This window comes from Salmo trutta, chromosome 15 (assembly GCF_901001165.1).
Source record: "Salmo trutta chromosome 15, fSalTru1.1, whole genome shotgun sequence".
Lineage (NCBI taxonomy): Eukaryota > Metazoa > Chordata > Actinopteri > Salmoniformes > Salmonidae > Salmo > Salmo trutta.
This window is the reverse complement of record NC_042971.1, coordinates 61,384,349-61,404,163: the sequence shown is the minus strand read 5'-3', so window position 1 is coordinate 61,404,163 and position 19,815 is coordinate 61,384,349. Positions and strand designations below refer to the sequence as shown.

The 19,815-nt window shown below is 46.5% G+C and overlaps 1 protein-coding gene across 1 annotated transcript in view; it reads right to left on the bottom strand.

The window, feature by feature from the left end:
* LOC115149503 (protein Shroom3) overlaps positions 1 to 19,139 on the bottom strand; it is a 135,335-nt gene extending 116,196 nt beyond the window's left edge. Inside the window, exon 1 of the mRNA XM_029692434.1 lies at positions 18,114 to 19,139. Coding sequence (XP_029548294.1) covers positions 18,114 to 18,257 — 144 coding nt within the window. The 5' untranslated portion in view covers positions 18,258 to 19,139. The remainder of the gene's footprint in view (positions 1 to 18,113) is intronic.
* Between the last annotated feature and the right edge of the window lie 676 nt (positions 19,140 to 19,815).

Here is a 19,815-nt window from a genome sequence, read left to right as displayed (position 1 = left end):
TCAGTCTGGATTGGGTATCTATTCTCCTTCAGTCTGGATTGGGTATCTATTCTCCTTCAGTCCTGGATTGGGTATCTATTCTCCTTCAGTCTGGATTGGGTATCTATTCTCCTTCAGTCTGGATTGGGTATCTATTCTCCTTCAGTCTGGATTGGGTATCTATTCTCCTTCAGTCTGGATTGGGTATCTATTCTCCTTCAGTCTGGAATGGGTATCTATTCTCCTTCAGTCTGGATTGGGTATCTATTCTCCTTCAGTCTGGATTGGGTATCTATTCTCCTTCAGTCTGGATTGGGTATCTATTCTCCTTCAGTCTGGATTAGGTATCGATTCTCCTTCAGTCTGGATTGGGTATCTATTCTCCTTCAGTCTGGATTGGGTATCTATTCTCCTTCAGTCTGGATTGGGTATCGATTCTCCTTCAGTCTGGATTGGGTATCTATTCTCCTTCAGTCTGGATTGGGTATCTATTCTCCTTCAGTCTGGAATGGGTATCTATTCTCCTTCAGTCTGGAATGGGTATCTATTCTCCTTCAGTCTGGATTGGGTATCTATTCTCTTTCAGTCTGGATTGGGTATCTATTCTCCTTCAGTCTGGAATGGGTATCTATTCTCTTTCAGTCTGGATTGGGTATCTATTCTCCTTCTTCCCTCTCTCCTTTTGTTGCTTTTCAGACTAGCTGAGCTTTTGGTGCTGACATTCCTCTCTCTCTCACTCTTATTCTCTCTCTCTCTCTCTCTCTCTCTCTCTCTCTCTCTCTCTCTCTCTCTCTCTCTCTCTCTCTCTCTCTCTGCCTCTCTCTTTCTCCCTCTCCCTGCCTCTCTCTTTCTCCCTCTCTCTTTTGTACTCTAGCCAGAAACCTGGGCTACATTCTGGATTGCACTCTTGCCCGGCTTTATAAGAGGTTGTGTGGGGGCTGGGGCCACAGAACAGCAAGGGGCCTGGATAGAGGCTTGATGTCTTGGCACATTCAAATCTGATGAATAAAGCCTACCAAGAAGGAGCATCACAATAGCTGGACACGCAGTAAAGCACAAGCAGGCAGCTAGCCAATTATGACCTATACCACACAAGACTGTCATGCTTAGCTCTCTGGCCCTGCTCTCTGGCCCTGCTCTCTGGCCCTGCTCTCTAGCCCTGTCATGGTTCTGTTATGGTTCTGTTTCTGGCCCTGCTCTCTGGCCTTGCTCTCTGGCCCTGTCATGGTTCTGTTTCTGGCCCTGCTCTCTGGCCCTGCTCTCTGGCCCTGTCATGGTTCTGTTTCTGGCCCTGCTCTCTGGCCCTGTCATGGCTCTGTTTCTGGCCCCGCTCTCTGGCCCTGTCATGGTTCTGTTTCTGGCCCTGCTCTCTGGCCCTGTCATGGTTCTGTTTCTGGCCCTGCTCTCTGGCCCTGCTCTCTGGCCCTGTCATGGTTCTGTTTCTGGTCCTGCTCTCTGGCCCTGTCTTGGTTCTGTTTCTGGCCCTGCTCTCTGGCCCTGCTCTCTGGCCCTGTCATGGTTCTGTTTCTGGCCCTGCTCTCTGGCCCTGCTCTCTGGCCCTGTCATGGTTCTGTTTCTGGCCCTGTCATGGTTCTGTTTCTGGCCCTGCTCTCTGGCCCTGTCTTGGTTCTGTTTCTGGCCCTGTCTTGGTTCTGTTTCTGGCCCTATCATGGTTCTGTTTCTGTCCCTGCTCTCTGGCCCTGTCTTGGTTCTGTTTCTGGCCCTGCTCTCTGGCCCTGTCATGGTTCTGTTTCTGGCCCTGCTCTCTGGCCCTGTCATGGTTCTGTTTCTGGCCCTGTCATGGTTCTGTTTCTGGCACTGTCATGGTTCTGTTTCTGGCCCTGCTCTCTGGCCCTGTCTTGGTTCTGTTTCTGGCCCTGTCATGGTTCTGTTTCTGGCCCTGCTCTCTGGCCCTGTCATGGTTCTGTTACTGGCCCTGCTCTCTGGCCCTGCTCTCTGGCCCTGTCATGGTTCTGTCTCTGGCCCTGCTCTCTGGCCCTGTCATGGCTCTGTTTCTGGCCCTGCTCTCTGGCCCTGTCATGGTTCTGTTACTGGCCCTGCTCTCTGGCCCTGTCATGGTTCTGTCTCTGGCCCTGCTCTCTGGCCCTGTCATGGTTCTGTCTCTGGCCCTGCTCTCTGGCCCTGTCACGGTTCTGTCTCTGTGCTTCCCCGGGCCTCTCTGCTGTGTAGCCGCCTGGGAAAGCATGTCTCTGTGTGGCTTCCCTGACCCGGCAGCGTTGCTACTGCTGCTGGTGAGAATGGTAGTGCTGACACAGACGGTCCCACAGCCCTCCTGCAGTAAAGCAGATTAGTAGTGCTGACACAGACGGTCCCACAGCCCTCCTGCAGTAAAGCAGATTAGTAGTGCTGACACAGACGGCCCCACAGCCCTCCTGCAGTAAAGCAGATTAGTAGTGCTGACACAGACGGCCCCACAGCCCTCCTGCAGTAAAGCAGATTAGTAGTGCTGACACAGACGGTCCCACAGCCCTCCTGCAGTAAAGCAGATTAGTAGTGCTGACACAGATGGCCCCACAGCCCTCCTGCAGTAAAGCAGATTAGTAGTGCTGACACAGACGGCCCCACAGCCCTCCTGCGGTAAAGCAGATTAGTAGTGCTGACACAGACGGCCCCACAGCCCTCCTGCGGTAAAGCAGATTAGTAGTGCTGACACAGACGGCCCCACAGCCCTCCTGCAGTAAAGCAGATTAGTAGTGCTGACACAGACGGCCCCACAGCCCTCCTGCAGTAAAGCAGATTAGTAGTGCTGACACAGACGGCCCCACAGCCCTCCTGCAGTAAAGCAGATTAGTAGTGCTGACACAGACGGCCCCACAGCCCTCCTGCAGTAAAGCAGATTAGTAGTGCTGACACAGACGGTCCCACAGCCCTCCTGCAGTAAAGCAGATTAGTAGTGCTGACACAGACGGCCCCACAGCCCTCCTGCAGTAAAGCAGATTAGTAGTGCTGACACAGACGGCCCCACAGCCCTCCTGCAGTAAAGCAGATTAGTAGTGCTGACACAGACGGCCCCACAGCCCTCCTGCAGTAAAGCAGATTAGTAGTGCTGACACAGACGGCCCCACAACCCTCCTGCAGTAAAGCAGATTAGTAGTGCTGACACAGACGGCCCCACAGCCCTCCTGCAGTAAAGCAGATTAGTAGTGCTGACACAGACGGCCCCACAGCCCTCCTGCAGTAAAGCAGATTAGTAGTGCTGACACAGACGGCCCCACAGCCCTCCTGCAGTAAAGCAGATTAGTAGTGCTGACACAGACGGTCCCACAGCCCTCCTGCAGTAAAGCAGATTAGTAGTGCTGACACAGACGGCCCCACAGCCCTTTACCCACTGCCACGCGGCCGCACCCTCTATCCCTCTACCCCACCCCCTCTATCCCTCTACCACACCCTCTATCCCTCTACCTCACCCCCTCTATCTCGCTACCCCACCCCCTCTATCCCTCTACCCCACACCCTCTATCCCTCTACCACACCCCCTCTATCCCTCTACCCCAAACCCTCTATCCCTCTACCACACACCCTCTATCCCTCTACCACACACCCTCTATCCCTCTACCACACACCCTCTATCCCTCTACCCCACCCCCTCTATCCCTCTACCACACACCCTCTATCCCTCTACCCCACCCCCTCTATCCCTCTACCACACCCCCTCTATCCCTCTACCACACCCCCTCTATCCCTCTACCCCACACCCTCTATCCCTCTACCTCACCCCCTCTATCTCGCTACCCCACCCCCTCTATCCCTCTACCCCACACCCTCTATCCCTCTACCCCACCCCCTCTATCTCGCTACCCCCACCCCCCTCTATCCCTCTACCCCACACCCTCTATCCCTCTACCCCACACCCTCTATCTCTCTACCACACACCCCCTCTATCCCTCTACCCCACACCCTCTATCTCTCTACCACACACCCTCTATCTCTCTACCCCACACCCCCTCTATCCCTCTACCCCACACCCTCTATCTCTCTACCACACACCCCCTCTATCCCTCTACCCCACACCCCCTCTATCCCTCTACCCCACACCCCCTCTATCTCTCTACCACACACCCCCTCTATCTCTCTACCACACCCCCCCTCTCTCTCTCTCTCTCTCTCTCTCTCTCTCTCTCTCTCTCTTTCTCTCTCTCTCTACCCCACACCCTCTCTCGCTCTCTCTACCCCACACTCTATCTCTCTCTCTACCACGCACCCCCACCCACATTAGAGGTCGACCGATTAATTGGAATGGCCGATTAATTAGGGCCGATTTCAAGTTTTCATAACAATCGGTAATCGGCATTTTTGGCCACCGATTATGGCCGATTACATTGCACTCCACGAGGAGACTGTGTGGCAGGCTGACCACCTGTTATGCGAGTGCAGCAAGAAGCCAATGTAAGTTGCTAGCTAATATTAAACATATCTTAGAAAAAACAATCAATCTTAACATAATCACTAGTTAACTACACATGGTTGATGATATTACTAGTTTATCTAGCCTGTCCTGCGTTGCATATAATCGATACGGTGCCTGTTAATTTATCATTGAATCACAGCCTACTTCGCCAAACGGGTGATTTAACAAGCGCATTCACGAAAAAAGCACTGTCGTTGCACCAATGTACCTAACCATAAACATCAATGCCTTTTTTTAAAATCAGTTAATATTGCCTGCTAACATGAATTTCTTTTAACTAGGGAAATTGTGTCACTTCTCTTGCGTTCCGTACAAGCAGTCAGGGTATATGCAGCAGTTTGGGCCGCCTGGCTCGTTGCGAACTCTGTGAAGACCATTTATTCCTAACAAAGACCGTAATTAATTAGCCAGAATTGTACATAATTATGATATAACATTGAAGGTTGTACAATGTAACAGGAATATTTAGACTTAGGGATGCCACCCGTTAGATAAAATACGGAACGGTTCCGTTCTATTTCTGTGTGTTATTATGTTATAATTAAGTCTATGATTTGATATAGTAGTCTGAGCGGTGGTAGGCAGCAGCAGGCTCGTAAGCATTCATTCAAACAGAACTTTCGTGCGTTTGCCAGCAGCTCTTCGCTGTGCTTCAAGCTTCAACTCCCCAAGATTAGGCTGGTGTAACCGATGTGAAATGGCTAGCTAGTTAGCGGGGTGCGCGCTAATAGCGTTTCAATCAGCGACATCACTCGCTCTGAGACTTGGAGTAGTTGTTCCCCTTGCTCTGCAAGGGCCCCGGCTTTTGTGGAGCGATGGGTAACGATGTTTCGAGGGTGGCTGTTGTCGATGTGTTCCTGGTTCGAGCCCAGGTAGGAGCGAGGAGAGGGACGGAAGCTATACTGTTACACTGGCAATACTAAAGTGCCTATAAGAACATCCAATAGTCAAAGGTATATGAAATACAAATCGTATAGAGAGAAATAGTCCTACAATAACTACAACCTAAAACTTCTTACCTGGGAATATTGAAGACTCATGTTAAAAGGAACCACCAGCTTTCATATGTTCTCATGTTCTGAGCAAGGAACTTAAACGTTAGCTTTCTTACATGGCACATATTGCACTTTTACTTTCTTCTCCAACACTTTGTTTTTGCATTATTTAAACCAAATTGAACGTTTCATTATTTATTTGAGGCTAAATTGATTTTATTGATGTATTATATTAAGTTAAAATAAGTGTTCATTCAGTATTGTTGTAATTGTCATTATTACAATGTTTTTTTTATTTTTTATTTTAAATCGGCCAATTAATCGGTATCGGCTTTTTTTGGTCCTCCAACAATCGATATCGGTATCGGCGTTGAAAAATTATAATCGTTTGACCTCTACCCCACACCCTCTCTCTCTCTGTCTCTACCCCACACCCTCTCTCTCTCTCTCTCTACCCCACACCCTCTCTCTCTCTACCACGCACCCTCTCTATCCCTCTCTACCCCACACCCTCTCTCTCTCTCTACACCCGCTCTCTCTACCCCACACCCTCTCTCTCTCTGTCTCTAACCCACACCCTCTCTCTCTCTACCCCACACCCTCTCTCTCTCTACCCCACACCCTCTCTCTCTCTCTACCCCACACCCTCTCTCTCTCTGTCTCTAACCCACACCCTCTCTCTCTCTGTCTCTACCCCACACCCTCTCTCTCTACCCCACACCCTCTCTCTCTACCCCACACCCTCTCTCTCTCTACCCCACACCCTCTCTCTCTACCCCACACCCTCTCTCTCTCTCTACCCCACACCCTCTCTCTCTACCCCACACCCTCTCTCTCTCTACCCCACACCCTCTCTCTCTACCCCACACCCTCTCTCTCTACCCCACACCCCTCTCTCTCTCCCCCACACCCTCTCTCTCTCTACCCCACACCCTCTCTCTCCCTCTATCATGCACCCTGTCTCTCTCTCCCCCCACCCTCTCTCTCTCTTTCTCTACCCCACACCCTCTCTCTCAACATCCCCGTTGTCTTACCATCACCCCTTCCTGTTGTCTTACCATCACCCCTTCCTGTTGTCTTACCATCACCCCTTCCTGTTGTCTTACCATCAGCCCTTCCTGTTGTCTTACCATCACCCCTTCCTGTTGTCTTACCATCACCCCTTCCTGTTGTCTTACCATCACCCCTTCCTGTTGTCTTACCATCACCCCTTCCCGTTGTCTTACCATCACCCCTTCCTGTTGTCTTACCATCACCCCTTCCCGTTGTCTTACCATCACCCCTTCCTGTTGTCTTACCATCAGCCCTTCCTGTGGTCTTACCATCACGACTTCCTGTTGTCTTACCATCAACCCTTCCTGTAGTCTTACCATCAGCCCTTCCTGTAGTCTTACCATCACGACTTCCTGTTGTCTTACCATCACGACTTCCTGTTGTCTTACCATCACCCCTTCCTGTAGTCCTACCATCACCCCTTCCTGTAGTCCTACCATCACGACTTCCTGTTGTCTTACCATCACCCCTCCCTCTCAACTGTATGCCAGTCTTCTGTTGTTTCCTCCAAAAATATGAAATAACTTGCAAACAGAAAAGTGTTTGCCAAGTATTCTGTATTGAAACAACACGGACACTAGCAGTGCTACAACACAAGATAAGATTCACAATGGAAAAATATAAGACCCTCCATAGCCTCTCTGTGGAGTTCATACTCACGGTGGAGTTATCTTTGTAGGTCAACTGTCCTCAGGTGCCAAAGAAGGCAGCGCACAGTGTACAGTGCAGTTTCATGTAATATTTGAATGCTTTTCTAACAGAAATGTAAATGTTACTCCAGCCCTACCTGTTATACTGTACCAGCCTGAATTAAAATCAACAACAGAAATGTAAATGTTACTCCAGCCCTACCTGTTATACTGTACCATCCTGAATTAAAATCAACAACAGAAATGTAAATGTTACTCCAGCCCTACCTGTTATACTGTACCAGCCTGAATTAAAATCAACAACAGAAATGTAAATGTTACTCCAGCCCTACCTGTTATACTGTACCAGCCTGATTTAAAAATCAACAACAGAAATGTAAATGTTACTCCAGCCCTACCTGTTATACTGTTCCAGCCTGATTTAAAAATCAACAACAGAAATGTAAATGTTACTCCAGCCCTACCTGTTATACTGTACCAGCCTGATTTAAAAATCAACAACAGAAATGTAAATGTTACTCCAGCCCTACTTGTTATACTGTACCAGCCTGATTTAAAATTCAACAACAGAAATGTAAATGTTACTCCAGCCCTACCTGTTATACTGTACCAGCCTGATTTAAAATCAACAACAGAAATGTAAATGTTACTCCAGCCCTACCTGTTATACTGTACCAGCCCGATTTAAAATCAGCCTGATTTAAAAATCAACAACAGAAATGTAAATGTTACTCCAGCCCTACCTGTTATACTATACCAGCCTGATTTAAAATCAACAACAGAAATGTAAATGTTACTCCAGCCATACCTGTTATACTATACAAGCCTGATTTAAAATCAACAATAGAATGAGATCCTCAAAACCTACTGACAACACAGATGACAAAGTGTCGGCCATGACATGCACTGTTGTGATAGCTCAGATCAGACACATACAGTATCCACATTGCCCAATACAGTATTAGATATGGGTCTATATCCACATTGCCCAGTACAGTATTAGATATGGGTCTATATCCACATTGCCCAGTACAGTATTAGATATGGGTCTATATCCTCATTGCCCAGCACAGTATAGATATGGGTCTATATCCTCATTGCCCAGTACAGTATTAGATATGGGTCTATATCCTCATTGCCCAGTACAGTATAGATATGGGTCTACATCCTCATTGCCCAGTACAGTATAGATATGGGTCTATATCCACATTGCCCAGTACAGTATTAGATATGGGTCTATATCCACATTGCCCAGTACAGTATTAGATATGGGTCTATATCCACATTGCCCAGTACAGTATTAGATATGGGTCTATATCCACATTGCCCAGTACAGTATTAGATATGGGTCTATATCCACATTGCCCAGTACAGTATTAGATATGGGTCTATATCCACATTGCCCAGTACAGTATTAGATATGGGTCTATATCCTCATTGCCCAGTACAGTATAGATATGGCTCTATATCTGTTTAGGAAGCTGAACTGACCAAGAAAGAGACAGAGGCTTTGTACCAAAAGAGTACCCTATTCCCTATATAGTGCACTACTGTTGACCAGAGCCCTATGGAACCATATTCCCTACATAGTGCACTACTTTTGACCAGATCCCTATGGGCTGTTGTCAAAAGTAGCACACTAAATAGGGAATAGGGTGCCATTTGGGATGCAAGCCAAGGCATTTTCTCAGGGCATAAAGCCCTAATAAGGCTGGTGGAGAGAGAAGATGGTATGCAACGTATTTCTCTCTCAGTCTAGAGTCTGGCCTTTCAGATCAATTACATTGTCCCATTATCTGGTGGGAATGAACTACACATTACCCATCTGGTGGGAATAAACTACACATTACCCATCTGGAGGAATAAACTACACATTTGCCATCTGGAGGAATAAACTACATATTACCCATCTGGTGGAATAAACTACACAACACCCATCTGGAGGAATAAACTACACAACACCCATCTGGGGGAATAAACTACACATTACCCATCTGGGGGAATAAACTACACAACACCCATCTGGAGGAATAAACTACACATTACCCATCTGGTGGGAATAAACTACACTTTCCCCATCTGGGGGAATAAACTACACATTACCCATCTGGTGGGAATAAACTACACAATACCCATCTGGAGGAATAAACTACACATTACCCATCTGGAAGAATAAACTACACATCACCCATCTGGTGGGAATAAACTACACTTTCCCCATCTGGAGGAATAAACTACACTTTCCCCATCTGGGGGAATAAACTACACATTACCCATCTGGTGGGAATAAACTACACAATACCCATCTGGAGGAATAAACTACACATTACCCATCTGGAAGAATAAACTACACATCACCCATCTGGTGGGAATAAACTACACTTTCCCCATCTGGGGGAATAAACTACACATTACCCATCTGGAGGGATAAACTACACATTACTCATCTGGTGGGAATAAACTACACAATACCCATCTGGAGGAATAAACAACACATCACCCATCTGCAGGAATAAAGTACACATTACCCATCTGGAGGAATAAACTACACTTTCCCCATCTGGAGGAATAAACTACACATCACCCATCTGGAGGAATAAACTACACATTACCCATCTGGTGGGAATAAACTACACATCACCCATCTGGAGGAATAAACCACACATCACCCATCTGGAGGAATAAACTACACATTACCCATCTGGTGGAATAAACTACACATTACCCATCTGGTGGGAATAAACTACACATGACCCATCTGGAGGAATAAACTACACATTACCCATCTGGAGGAATAAACTACACATCACCCATCTGGTGGGAATAAACTACACATTACCCATCTGGAGGAATAAACTACACATCACCCATCTGGTGGGAATAAACTACACATTACCCATCTGGGGGAATAAACTACACATTACCCATCTGGAGGAATAAACTATATATTACCCATCTGGTGGGAATAAACTACATATTACCCATCTGGTGGGAATAAACTACATATTACCCATCTGGTGGGAATAAACTACACATCACCCATCTGGGGGAATAAACTACACATCACCCATCTGGAGGAATAAACTACATATTACCCATCTGGAGGAATAAACTACATATTACCCATCTGGAGGAATAAACTAGAGTAAAAGAAAGTAATGTACATAATGTGAAATGCCAATGTCAATGGGCTGAAGTAGGTTTGTGGTACGCTCAGCCCGAGTGAATAAACCATTCACGGGCAACAATACACAGAACTTATAGAGGGAAGTAGGATCTAGGAAGAGTAATGTCATGTCATTATGCACTAAACGCATTGATACCCATAATCATTCCTTCTGCATCAAACACACAGTAGCATTGTCAATCAGCATGTTCTTCATGTGGGAAGGAATGTGGAAACCCCAAACGGTACCCTATTCCCTATGTAGTGCACTACTTTTAACCAGGGCCCATAGGGCTATAGTAATGGAGACGCAGGGAGTTAGGAAGCAGGTGTAGTTGGAGAGTTTCATATAAATGAACATGTAATGATACAAAAACAAGAGGCACGTCTGGACATGAGAACAACAGAGAACACCATTGTGTTCGTGAGAGTCTCTTCTTTCTGTAGAGGGGTCATAATAGTTGGATGGCCGAACCGTTTGAACAATACAGGCGATTCTGTGAGAAGACTGATTTTTGGGATGTCTCATAGTCTGACAAACACCGCTCTAGCTCTGTCACCTTTCACCGCAGATGCGGAAGTGCGAAATCGGGGGATGCGGTGGATTGAGACGTATCCAATGCAATAAGATACCTCCAATATAACTGATGGATTTTTATGGGGATTTTTTTAATTACGCGAATTGAATTTCCGATGGGGAGCGGACATCGACTCTAGGGGGTTTTAAAGATACTATAGTCGTCACATTTCACATTGGTTTTTATCAACTACAAAAAGGTAAGATGTGTTTTTAATTCTGGTGCCGCTCTGTTAGCTAGCTAGCTCTGGTCTAGCTTTCGAAAGCATTATGTGGAATGGATCAAGGGCTAGCTCTGGTCCAATGTTAGCTAGCTCTGGTCCAACGTTAGCTAGCTCTGGTCCAATGTTAGCTAGCTCTGGTCCAACGTTAGCTAGCTCTGGTCCAACATTAGTTAGCTCTGGTCCAACTTTAGCTAGCTCTGGTCCACGTTAGCTAGCTCTGGTCCAACGTTAGCTAGCTCTGGTCCAACGTTAGTTAGCTCTGGTCCAACTTTAGCTAGCTCTGGTCCAACGTTAGCTAGCTCTGGTCCAACGTTAGCTAGCTCTGGTCCAACGTTAGTTAGCTCTGGTCCAACTTTAGCTAGCTCTGGTCCAACGTTAGCTAGCTCTGGTCCAACTTTAGCTAGCTCTGGTCCAACGTTAGCTAGCTCTGGTCCAACGTTAGCTAGCTCTGGTCCACGTTAGCTAGCTCTGGTCCAATGTTAGCTAGCTCTGGTCCAATGTTAGCTAGATCTGGTCCAACGTTAGCTAGCTCTGGTCCACATTAGTTAAGCCAACTCTCTAAAGTTCAAAGACATTTAAAGTTCCTTCGTAGAAGCCGCTCCTCCGTAGCTATAATTCTGTGGGACTAATTCAGATAATGCATGTCATAACAACAAAATGCCGTGCGCTTCATGGCCAGTGTGTTTTTTCTGGGTTTGAACCGGTTCAGAACTTTATTTTTCTGGTCGGAACAGTGGAACGGAACAAAGAAAAATATTGGTTCTGTTCAGAATGAAACTATTGAGCGTTATTGGTAATAATCGTTACTGTTATTACCATGTTTGTGTAGCCAAACATTGACATGCCTCCAAGATTATCATATTGAATCAGTTGCTCCACTGCAGAGCAGAATCCATTCCACACCCTTCTGGAAGAGGTCTTACAGGGCACTCTGGATTGGAGCATCAAATTGCTGGTTTAATAACTATTCTCCAAACTTTGGCAACTCCCCTTAACTCACTGACCTCTATTCCCAAAATCAAAGAACATATCACGCCCTTCGACAAATCAGATCTGCTCCTCTCCGCCTATAGACAGAAATTAAAGCAGGAAGCAATCGTGGTAAAGTTCTGTTCAATGTTGGTCTGACCAATCGGAAATTCACGACTGTTTTGATCACGTGGACTGGGATATGTTCCGGATCGCCTCGGGTATAACATTGACGACTACACTGACTGTTACATCAGAAAGTGCATTGAGGATGTTGTTACTACAGTGACGATTAGAACAGATCTAAACCAAAAACCGTGGCAAGATGGCAGCACTGGCACAAAACTGAAAGCGTGAACCACCACGTTTAACCACAGGACGGTGACTGGGAACATGGAGGAGTACAAACAGACCAGCGACGACCTCCGTGAGTCAATCAAAGATGCAAAAAGACATTACAGGGCCAAATGGAGTCACATTTCAATGGCTCAGAAATGAGATGCATGTGGCAGGGAATTCAGACAATCACAGATTATAAAGGGAAAACCAACCACCTCTCAATCTCTGTAGCCGACTTGAGTAGGTCTTTCAAGAGTGTTAAACCTCGCAGGGCTGCCGGCCCAGACGGCATAACAAGCCACGTCCTCAGTGCATGCGCAGACCACCGGCTGGAGTGGTTACGGACATATTCAACCTCTCCCTATCCCAGTCTGTTGTCCCTACTTGTTTCAAGATGTCCACCATTGTTCCTGTACCCAACGGAGCTAAGTTAACTGACCTGAATTACAATTGCTTTGAGAGACTAGTACAGGACCATATAACCTCCACCTTTTCCGACACCCTAAACCCAGTACAATTTGCATACCGCATCAACAACACAATCGCCGTTGCGCTGCACACCACCCTATCCCACCTGGACAAGAGGAATACCAATGTGAAAATGCTGTTCATCAACTACGGCTCTGCTTTCAACGCCATGACTCCCTCCAAGCTTGTCACTAACCTCAGGGCCCTGGGTCTGAACCCCTCCCTGTGCAACTGGGTACTAGACCCCAGGTGGCGAGGGCTGGCAACACCTCTGCCACACTGATACTCAACACAGGCCCCCCCCCCCTTTACTGCCCGTTCACCCATGACAGCGTGGCAACGCAAGACTCCAACTCAATCATCAAGTTTGTTGATGACACGACAGTGGTAGTAGGCCTGATTACCAACAACGACGAGACAGCCTACAGGCAGGAGATTAGAGGCCTGGTGGAGCAGTGGCAGGAAAATAACATCTCCCTCAACATAAAAAAAAACTACGGAGCTGATGGTGGACTACAGACGACAGAAGAGGGAGCACGCCCCCATCCACATCGATGGGGCCGCAGTGAAGATGGTCAAAAGCTTTAAGTTCCTTGACTTACACATCACTAGGTACCTGAAATGGTCCAACCACACTGCTCCAATCTCTGGAGGATTAAGAAATTTGGCTTGGTCCCTAAGATCCTCACACTTTTACAGATGCACCATTGAGAGCATTCTGTTGGGAGACCTTCAACTGAATGGCTCTCCAACGGGGTGGTGCAGTCAGCCCGACGCATCACAGAGGGCAAGCTGCCTGTACTCCAGGACATTTACAGCACTCTGTGTCAAAGGAAAGCTAAAAAGATCATCAAGGTCCTTAGCCACCAGAGTCATGGTCTGTTCACTCTGCTACCATCTAGCAGACAGAGACGATACAGGTGCATCAAAGCCGGGACCGAAAGACTGAAAAACAGATTCTATCTCCAGGCAAACATGATGTTGAACAGCTTCTACCTCCAAACCATCAGACTGTTGAACAGCTTCTATTACCAGACCATCAGACTGTTGACCAGCTTCTATTACCATCAGACTGTTGAACAGCTTCTATTACCATCAGACTGTTGAACAGCTTCTGTTACCATCAGACTGTTGAACAGCTTCTATTACCATCAGACTGTTGACCAGCTTCTATTACCACCAGACTGTTGAACAGCTTCTATCACCATCAGACTGTTGAACAGCTTCTATCACCATCAGACTGTTGAACAGCTTCTATTACCAGACCATCAGACTGTTGAACAGCTTCTATTACCAGACCATCAGACTGTTGACCAGCTTCTATTACCATCAGACTGTTGAACAGCTTCTATTACCATCAGACTGTTGACCAGCTTCTATTACCATCAGACTGTTGAACAGCTTCTATTACCATCAGACTGTTGAACAGCTTCTATTACCATCAGACTGTTGACCAGCTTCTATTACCACCAGACTGTTGAACAGCTTCTATCACCATCAGACTGTTGAACAGCTTCTATCACCATCAGACTGTTGAACAGCTTCTATTACCATCAGACTGTTGAACAGCTTCTATTACCATCAGACTGTTGACCAGCTTCTATCTCCAGACCATCAGACTGTTGAACAGCTTCTATCTCCAGACCATCAGACTGTTAAACAGCTTCTATTACCATCAGACTGTTGAACAGCTTCTATCACCATCAGACTGTTGAACAGCTTCTATTACCATCAGACTGTTGACCAGCTTCTATCTCCAGACCATCAGACTGTTGAACAGCTTCTATCTCCAGACCATCAGACTGTTAAACAGCTTCTATTACCATCAGACTGCTAAACAGCTTCTATCTCCAGCCCATCAGACTGTTGAACATCAAGCTATCTTCTGTATTAAGAGACAAAGATAATCACTTACACAAATCACATATCATACACACCTCATACACAAGCTGACTCCTGTACTCACATATACACTCACACACACGCACACACCCATACTCACAAACACACTCACATGCACACACTCACCCTAGCCAGCGCTGCAGTCCCATGTATACAGAAACATTAAACACTGGACACTTCCTGTTTCTTTTATGAGTATTTTTTTTATAGCTGTGTATTTATTTACTGTATTCTCACATAGCTCATTCTAATATATCTAATATCTATCTATCTGCATATTGTTACACTGTTATTACACACCGCGTATATACTGGATTCTTGACGTAGCCCTCCGACGCTATTATATAATGGCGCCGGAGGGGGATGGAAAAGGAAAGGGAAAGGGGGATACCTAGTCAGTTGTACACCTGAATGCCTTCAACTGAAATGTGTCTTCCGCATTTAACCCAACCCCTCTGAATCAGAGAGATGCAGGGGGCTGCCATAATCGACATCCACGTCTTCGGCGCCCGGGGAACAGTGGGTTAACTGCCTGGGGTGGGTTAAAGCGTCAATACAGGACTAAGATTGTAATATTAGAGCCGGTGTAGTAGGATTCAGACTACAAAGGGAAACCCAGCTGCGAGCGGCCCAGTGACGCGAGCCTACCAGACAAGCTAAATGCCTTTTATGCTCGCTTTGAGGCAAGCAACACTGAAGCATGCATGAGAGCACCAGCTGTTCCGGAAGACTGTGATCACACTCTCCGTAGCCGATGTGAGCAAGACCTTTAAACAGGTCAACATTCACAAAAGCCGCGGGGCCAGACGGATTACCAGGACGTGTACTCAAAGCATGCGCGGACTAACTGGCAAGTGTCTTCACTGACATTTTCAACCTCTCCCTGACTGAGTCTGTAATATCTACATGTTTCAAGCAGACCACCATAGTCCCTGTTCCCAAGAAAGTGACGGTAACCTGCCTAAATGATTACCGCCCCGTAGCACTCGCGTTGGTAGCTACGAAGTGCTTTGAAAGGCTGGTCATGACTCACATCAACACCATTATCCCAGAAACCCTAGACCCAGTCCAATTCGCATACCGCTCCAACAGATCCACAAATTATGCAATCTCTATTGCACTCCACACTGCCCTTTCCCACCTGGACAAAAGGAACACCTATGTGAGAATGCTGTTCATTGACTACAGCTCAGCGTTCAACACCATAGTGACCTCAAAGCTCATCACTAAGCTAAGTACCCTGGGACTAAACACCTCCCTATGCAACTGGATCCTGGACTTCCTGACGGGCCGCCCCCAGGTGGTAAGGGTAGGCAACAACACATCTGCCACGCTGATCCTCAACACTGGGGCCCCTCAGGGGTACGTGCTTAGTCCCCTCCTGTACTCCCTGTTCACCCATGACTGTGTGGCCAAGCAAGACTCCAACACCATCATTAAGTTTGCTGACGACACAACAGTGGTAGGCCTGATCACCGACAACGACGAGACAGCCTATAGGGAGGAGGTCAGAGACCTGGCAGTGCGTTGCCAGGACAACAACCTTTCCCTCAATGTGAGCAAGACAAAGGAGATGATCGTGGACTACAGGAAAAGGAGGGCTGAACAGGCCCCCATTAACCTCGACGGGGCTGAAGTGGAGCGGGTCGAGAGTTTCAAGTTTCTTGGTATCAACATCACCAACAAACTATCATGGTCCAAACACCCCAAGACAGTTTGGCATGAGTCCCCAGATCCTCAAAAAGTTTTACAGCTGCACCATCGAGAGCATTCTGACCGGTTGCATCAGCGCCTGGTATTGCAACAGCTTGGCATCTGAACGTAAGGCGCTACAGAGGGTAGTGAGTATGGCCCAGTACATCACTGCGGCCAAGCTTCCTGACATCCAGGACCTATATACTAGGCGGTGTCAGAGGAAGGCCCAAGAAATTGTCAAAGACTCCAGTCACCCAAGTCATAGACTGTTCTCTATGCTGCGCACGGCAAGCAGTACCAGAGCGCCAAGTCTAGGTCCAAAAGGCTTCTTAACAGCTTCTACCCCCAAGCCATAAGACTGCTGAACAATTCATCAAATGGCTACCCGGACTATTTACATTGACCCCCCCCATAAATTACATTTGGATTAGTGATACAGTGTTATTTGGGTAATTAATTGGATTCGTTCTAACATAATTGATTTCTTATTTCTAGTTTTTAATTATTTATTTGTGTACTTGTTTGACAGGAGCTAGTAACACAAGAATTATACCGCACATTTGCTATAATTCTGCTTTTACATCTGCTAAAAACTGTCTACGCGACCAATAAACTTTGATTTGATTTAGTTGACATACTTTTGTCTGCACCAGCAAAGAGGTTTACCAGAGAACCATGCAGGCATGGTGAATGGCCCCATTCTTCAGCACTGGCTCAGAGAAATAGAATTAAACTCAACTGTGTTTGGTCAAGATTTATTCACTGGATCAGAGTTATGGTGCTGGAATGTACATTTGTTAACATACTTCCCCCCCCTAATGATGAATTGTATTCAGTCTGCTACTAACTGTAAACATGAATCTACTCTTGATGAGGCAGATGGAAAAACACACATCTATATCTGACTTAAGGATAGCGTTCCTCGTTATGATTTGCTGGTACAGGTATTTGTTGCAACATGTAGTGCGGATTTGAATACTATTTGAATCAAAATTGCTCAATCCTCTTCTAGGAAAAAAAGCACATTTTATCAGACACACTGTAAATAGAGACATTGTAACACTGTCACAAGACACTCTCCTGGGGAGGTAACAATGTTGCCCTCGGGGACTCTTCATCAATATTATAGACAGCTGTGTTCATAGTAATAGCTATGAGCCATAGGCCTGAACGCAATATAACAACTTGGGGAAGGAGGATAGTTAGGATGGTGGTGGTAGGCTACACCTGACACACACACACACACACACACACACACACACACACACACACACACACACACACACACACACACACACACACACACACACACACACACACAGACACACACACAAATACACACACACACACACAGACACACACACATATAAACAGACACACACACAGATACACACACACACGCAGAGATACAGACACACACACACACACACACACACACACACACACACACACACACACACACAGACACAGACACCGACACAGACACACAGATACACACACACACACACAGATACACACACACACGCAGAGATACAGACACACACACAGATACACACACACACACACACAGATACACACACACACGCAGAGATACAGACACACACACAGACACACACACACACACACACACACACACACACACACACACACACACACACCTTCCTTACCTTAGAGATGATTAACTCCTCTCCATGTTCCAGACCTCCTTTGAGCTGAAACCCCCAGGGTGCCCCACCCAGGAGTCGAGCCTCCAGAAACAGCGTCTTTCCTCGGTGTATGACTGTGCTGTAGCTTGGGAGACTGCTATCCATAATCACTAGCACCGCAGAGGTAGCCTAGCCTGGTGGCTCGGTCCTATTCAGTCCAACAGACCCACTGCATAGAGGAAATGAAGCCGAAAAGATGGAAGAACCGATTTTTCTCTTCTCCTTTTCTTAAAGTCTTCCGAAGAGCATAGCAAGAGGGGAATGTCCGCTCCTAAAGGATAAATCATTTCCGAGCATCACCGAATCTTAGTCAGCAAATGAAACATGGTTTGCCAATCTAACGGCAGTCTAGTTAAAACAAGTTCACTTTCGTTCCAACAGTCAGCAACAAGTGATGACAATTAAACAGTCCACAAAAAATAACATTAAATGGATAGAACAAACGACAAAATAATCCTGTTTACTGAAACTGTAGATAGCTTGACTTTTGGTCGTTTTGTCAGCCCCTCTCCCTCTTCCGACGCTACTTTAGCATCACAATAGAATTTGCTACAATCCACTGCGCTGGGAGAAAGAGAGCGCTCTTCCCTCGCCACAGAGCTGGGAACACTGCGATCAGGTCAGTTTGCCCTGTCAGAAAACAACGTTTTGCGCACCAGACTTCGACACATGATTTACCTACTTTCTCTAAAACTACCCCAAGTTGATTCTCAGCAACCTTTAAATATAGAAGTCTACTTGTTGCCTTGATGCGCTTTACCTCTCCACTCCAGCTCCATGGATGTAAGTTTTTCCTCCCACTCCTCTCTCCTCTCACAGTCAATGGATGGAGTCGGCTGGTGCGCATGTGTGGAGAGGAACGCCTTTCAGCAGGCTACGCGGCCCGTTTCTTTAAAAAGTCCAACTCTGTCGAGACATACGTGCTTTAGTTCATTTAACACCATGAAAGGTCTCTTTCATTTATCCTGACACACATACTGTGAAACGCGAACACAGCATCCCACGCCACGGCCATTCCGTCATTGTGTATTGATTACTTTATCTTCCAAGTCGCGCACGTCAGGGGGGAATTTATTAATAAGAAACAACAACAGCTTCCGTATGACTTCATCTGAATAAATGTGACACCTGATCCGACGTTACCCCAAAACTCTTCTCATGACCTCCCGATGAAGAAGGGAATATAGATGAAGATGGGTATTTATCGCCACAGTAGGATGTTTCCTCAGGTCGTTGCTGTCTTATTAAGGTCAGTCAGAGACATGTATGATATCTTCAGATGACGACAAATGCTGGTTAGGTTATCACAGTTCACACACATTGCACCAGATTTCTGACTTAGACGTAGTAGGCCCGAGGCTATGTTGACACTAATCTACATTCCTTCGTTACTGTGTCGAAATGGAAGTCGTCAATCAGCTACAGTATATACCAAATGCCTCGCGTCTAATACTAAGATGTAGATAACCAATCAATCTGACAATTATTTGTATTTTTTTTACTATTACACACTATTATAATTCTATTATTCTTGGGTAGATGACCGACACAGACAGGGCTTGATACACCTCTCAGTGGCTCAGATAGCCTCTGTCTGCTTGTCAGTGTTACTGTGTTGATGCAATGAATCATCATGAAGCTGCTAAAAATGGAAGGCTGTGGA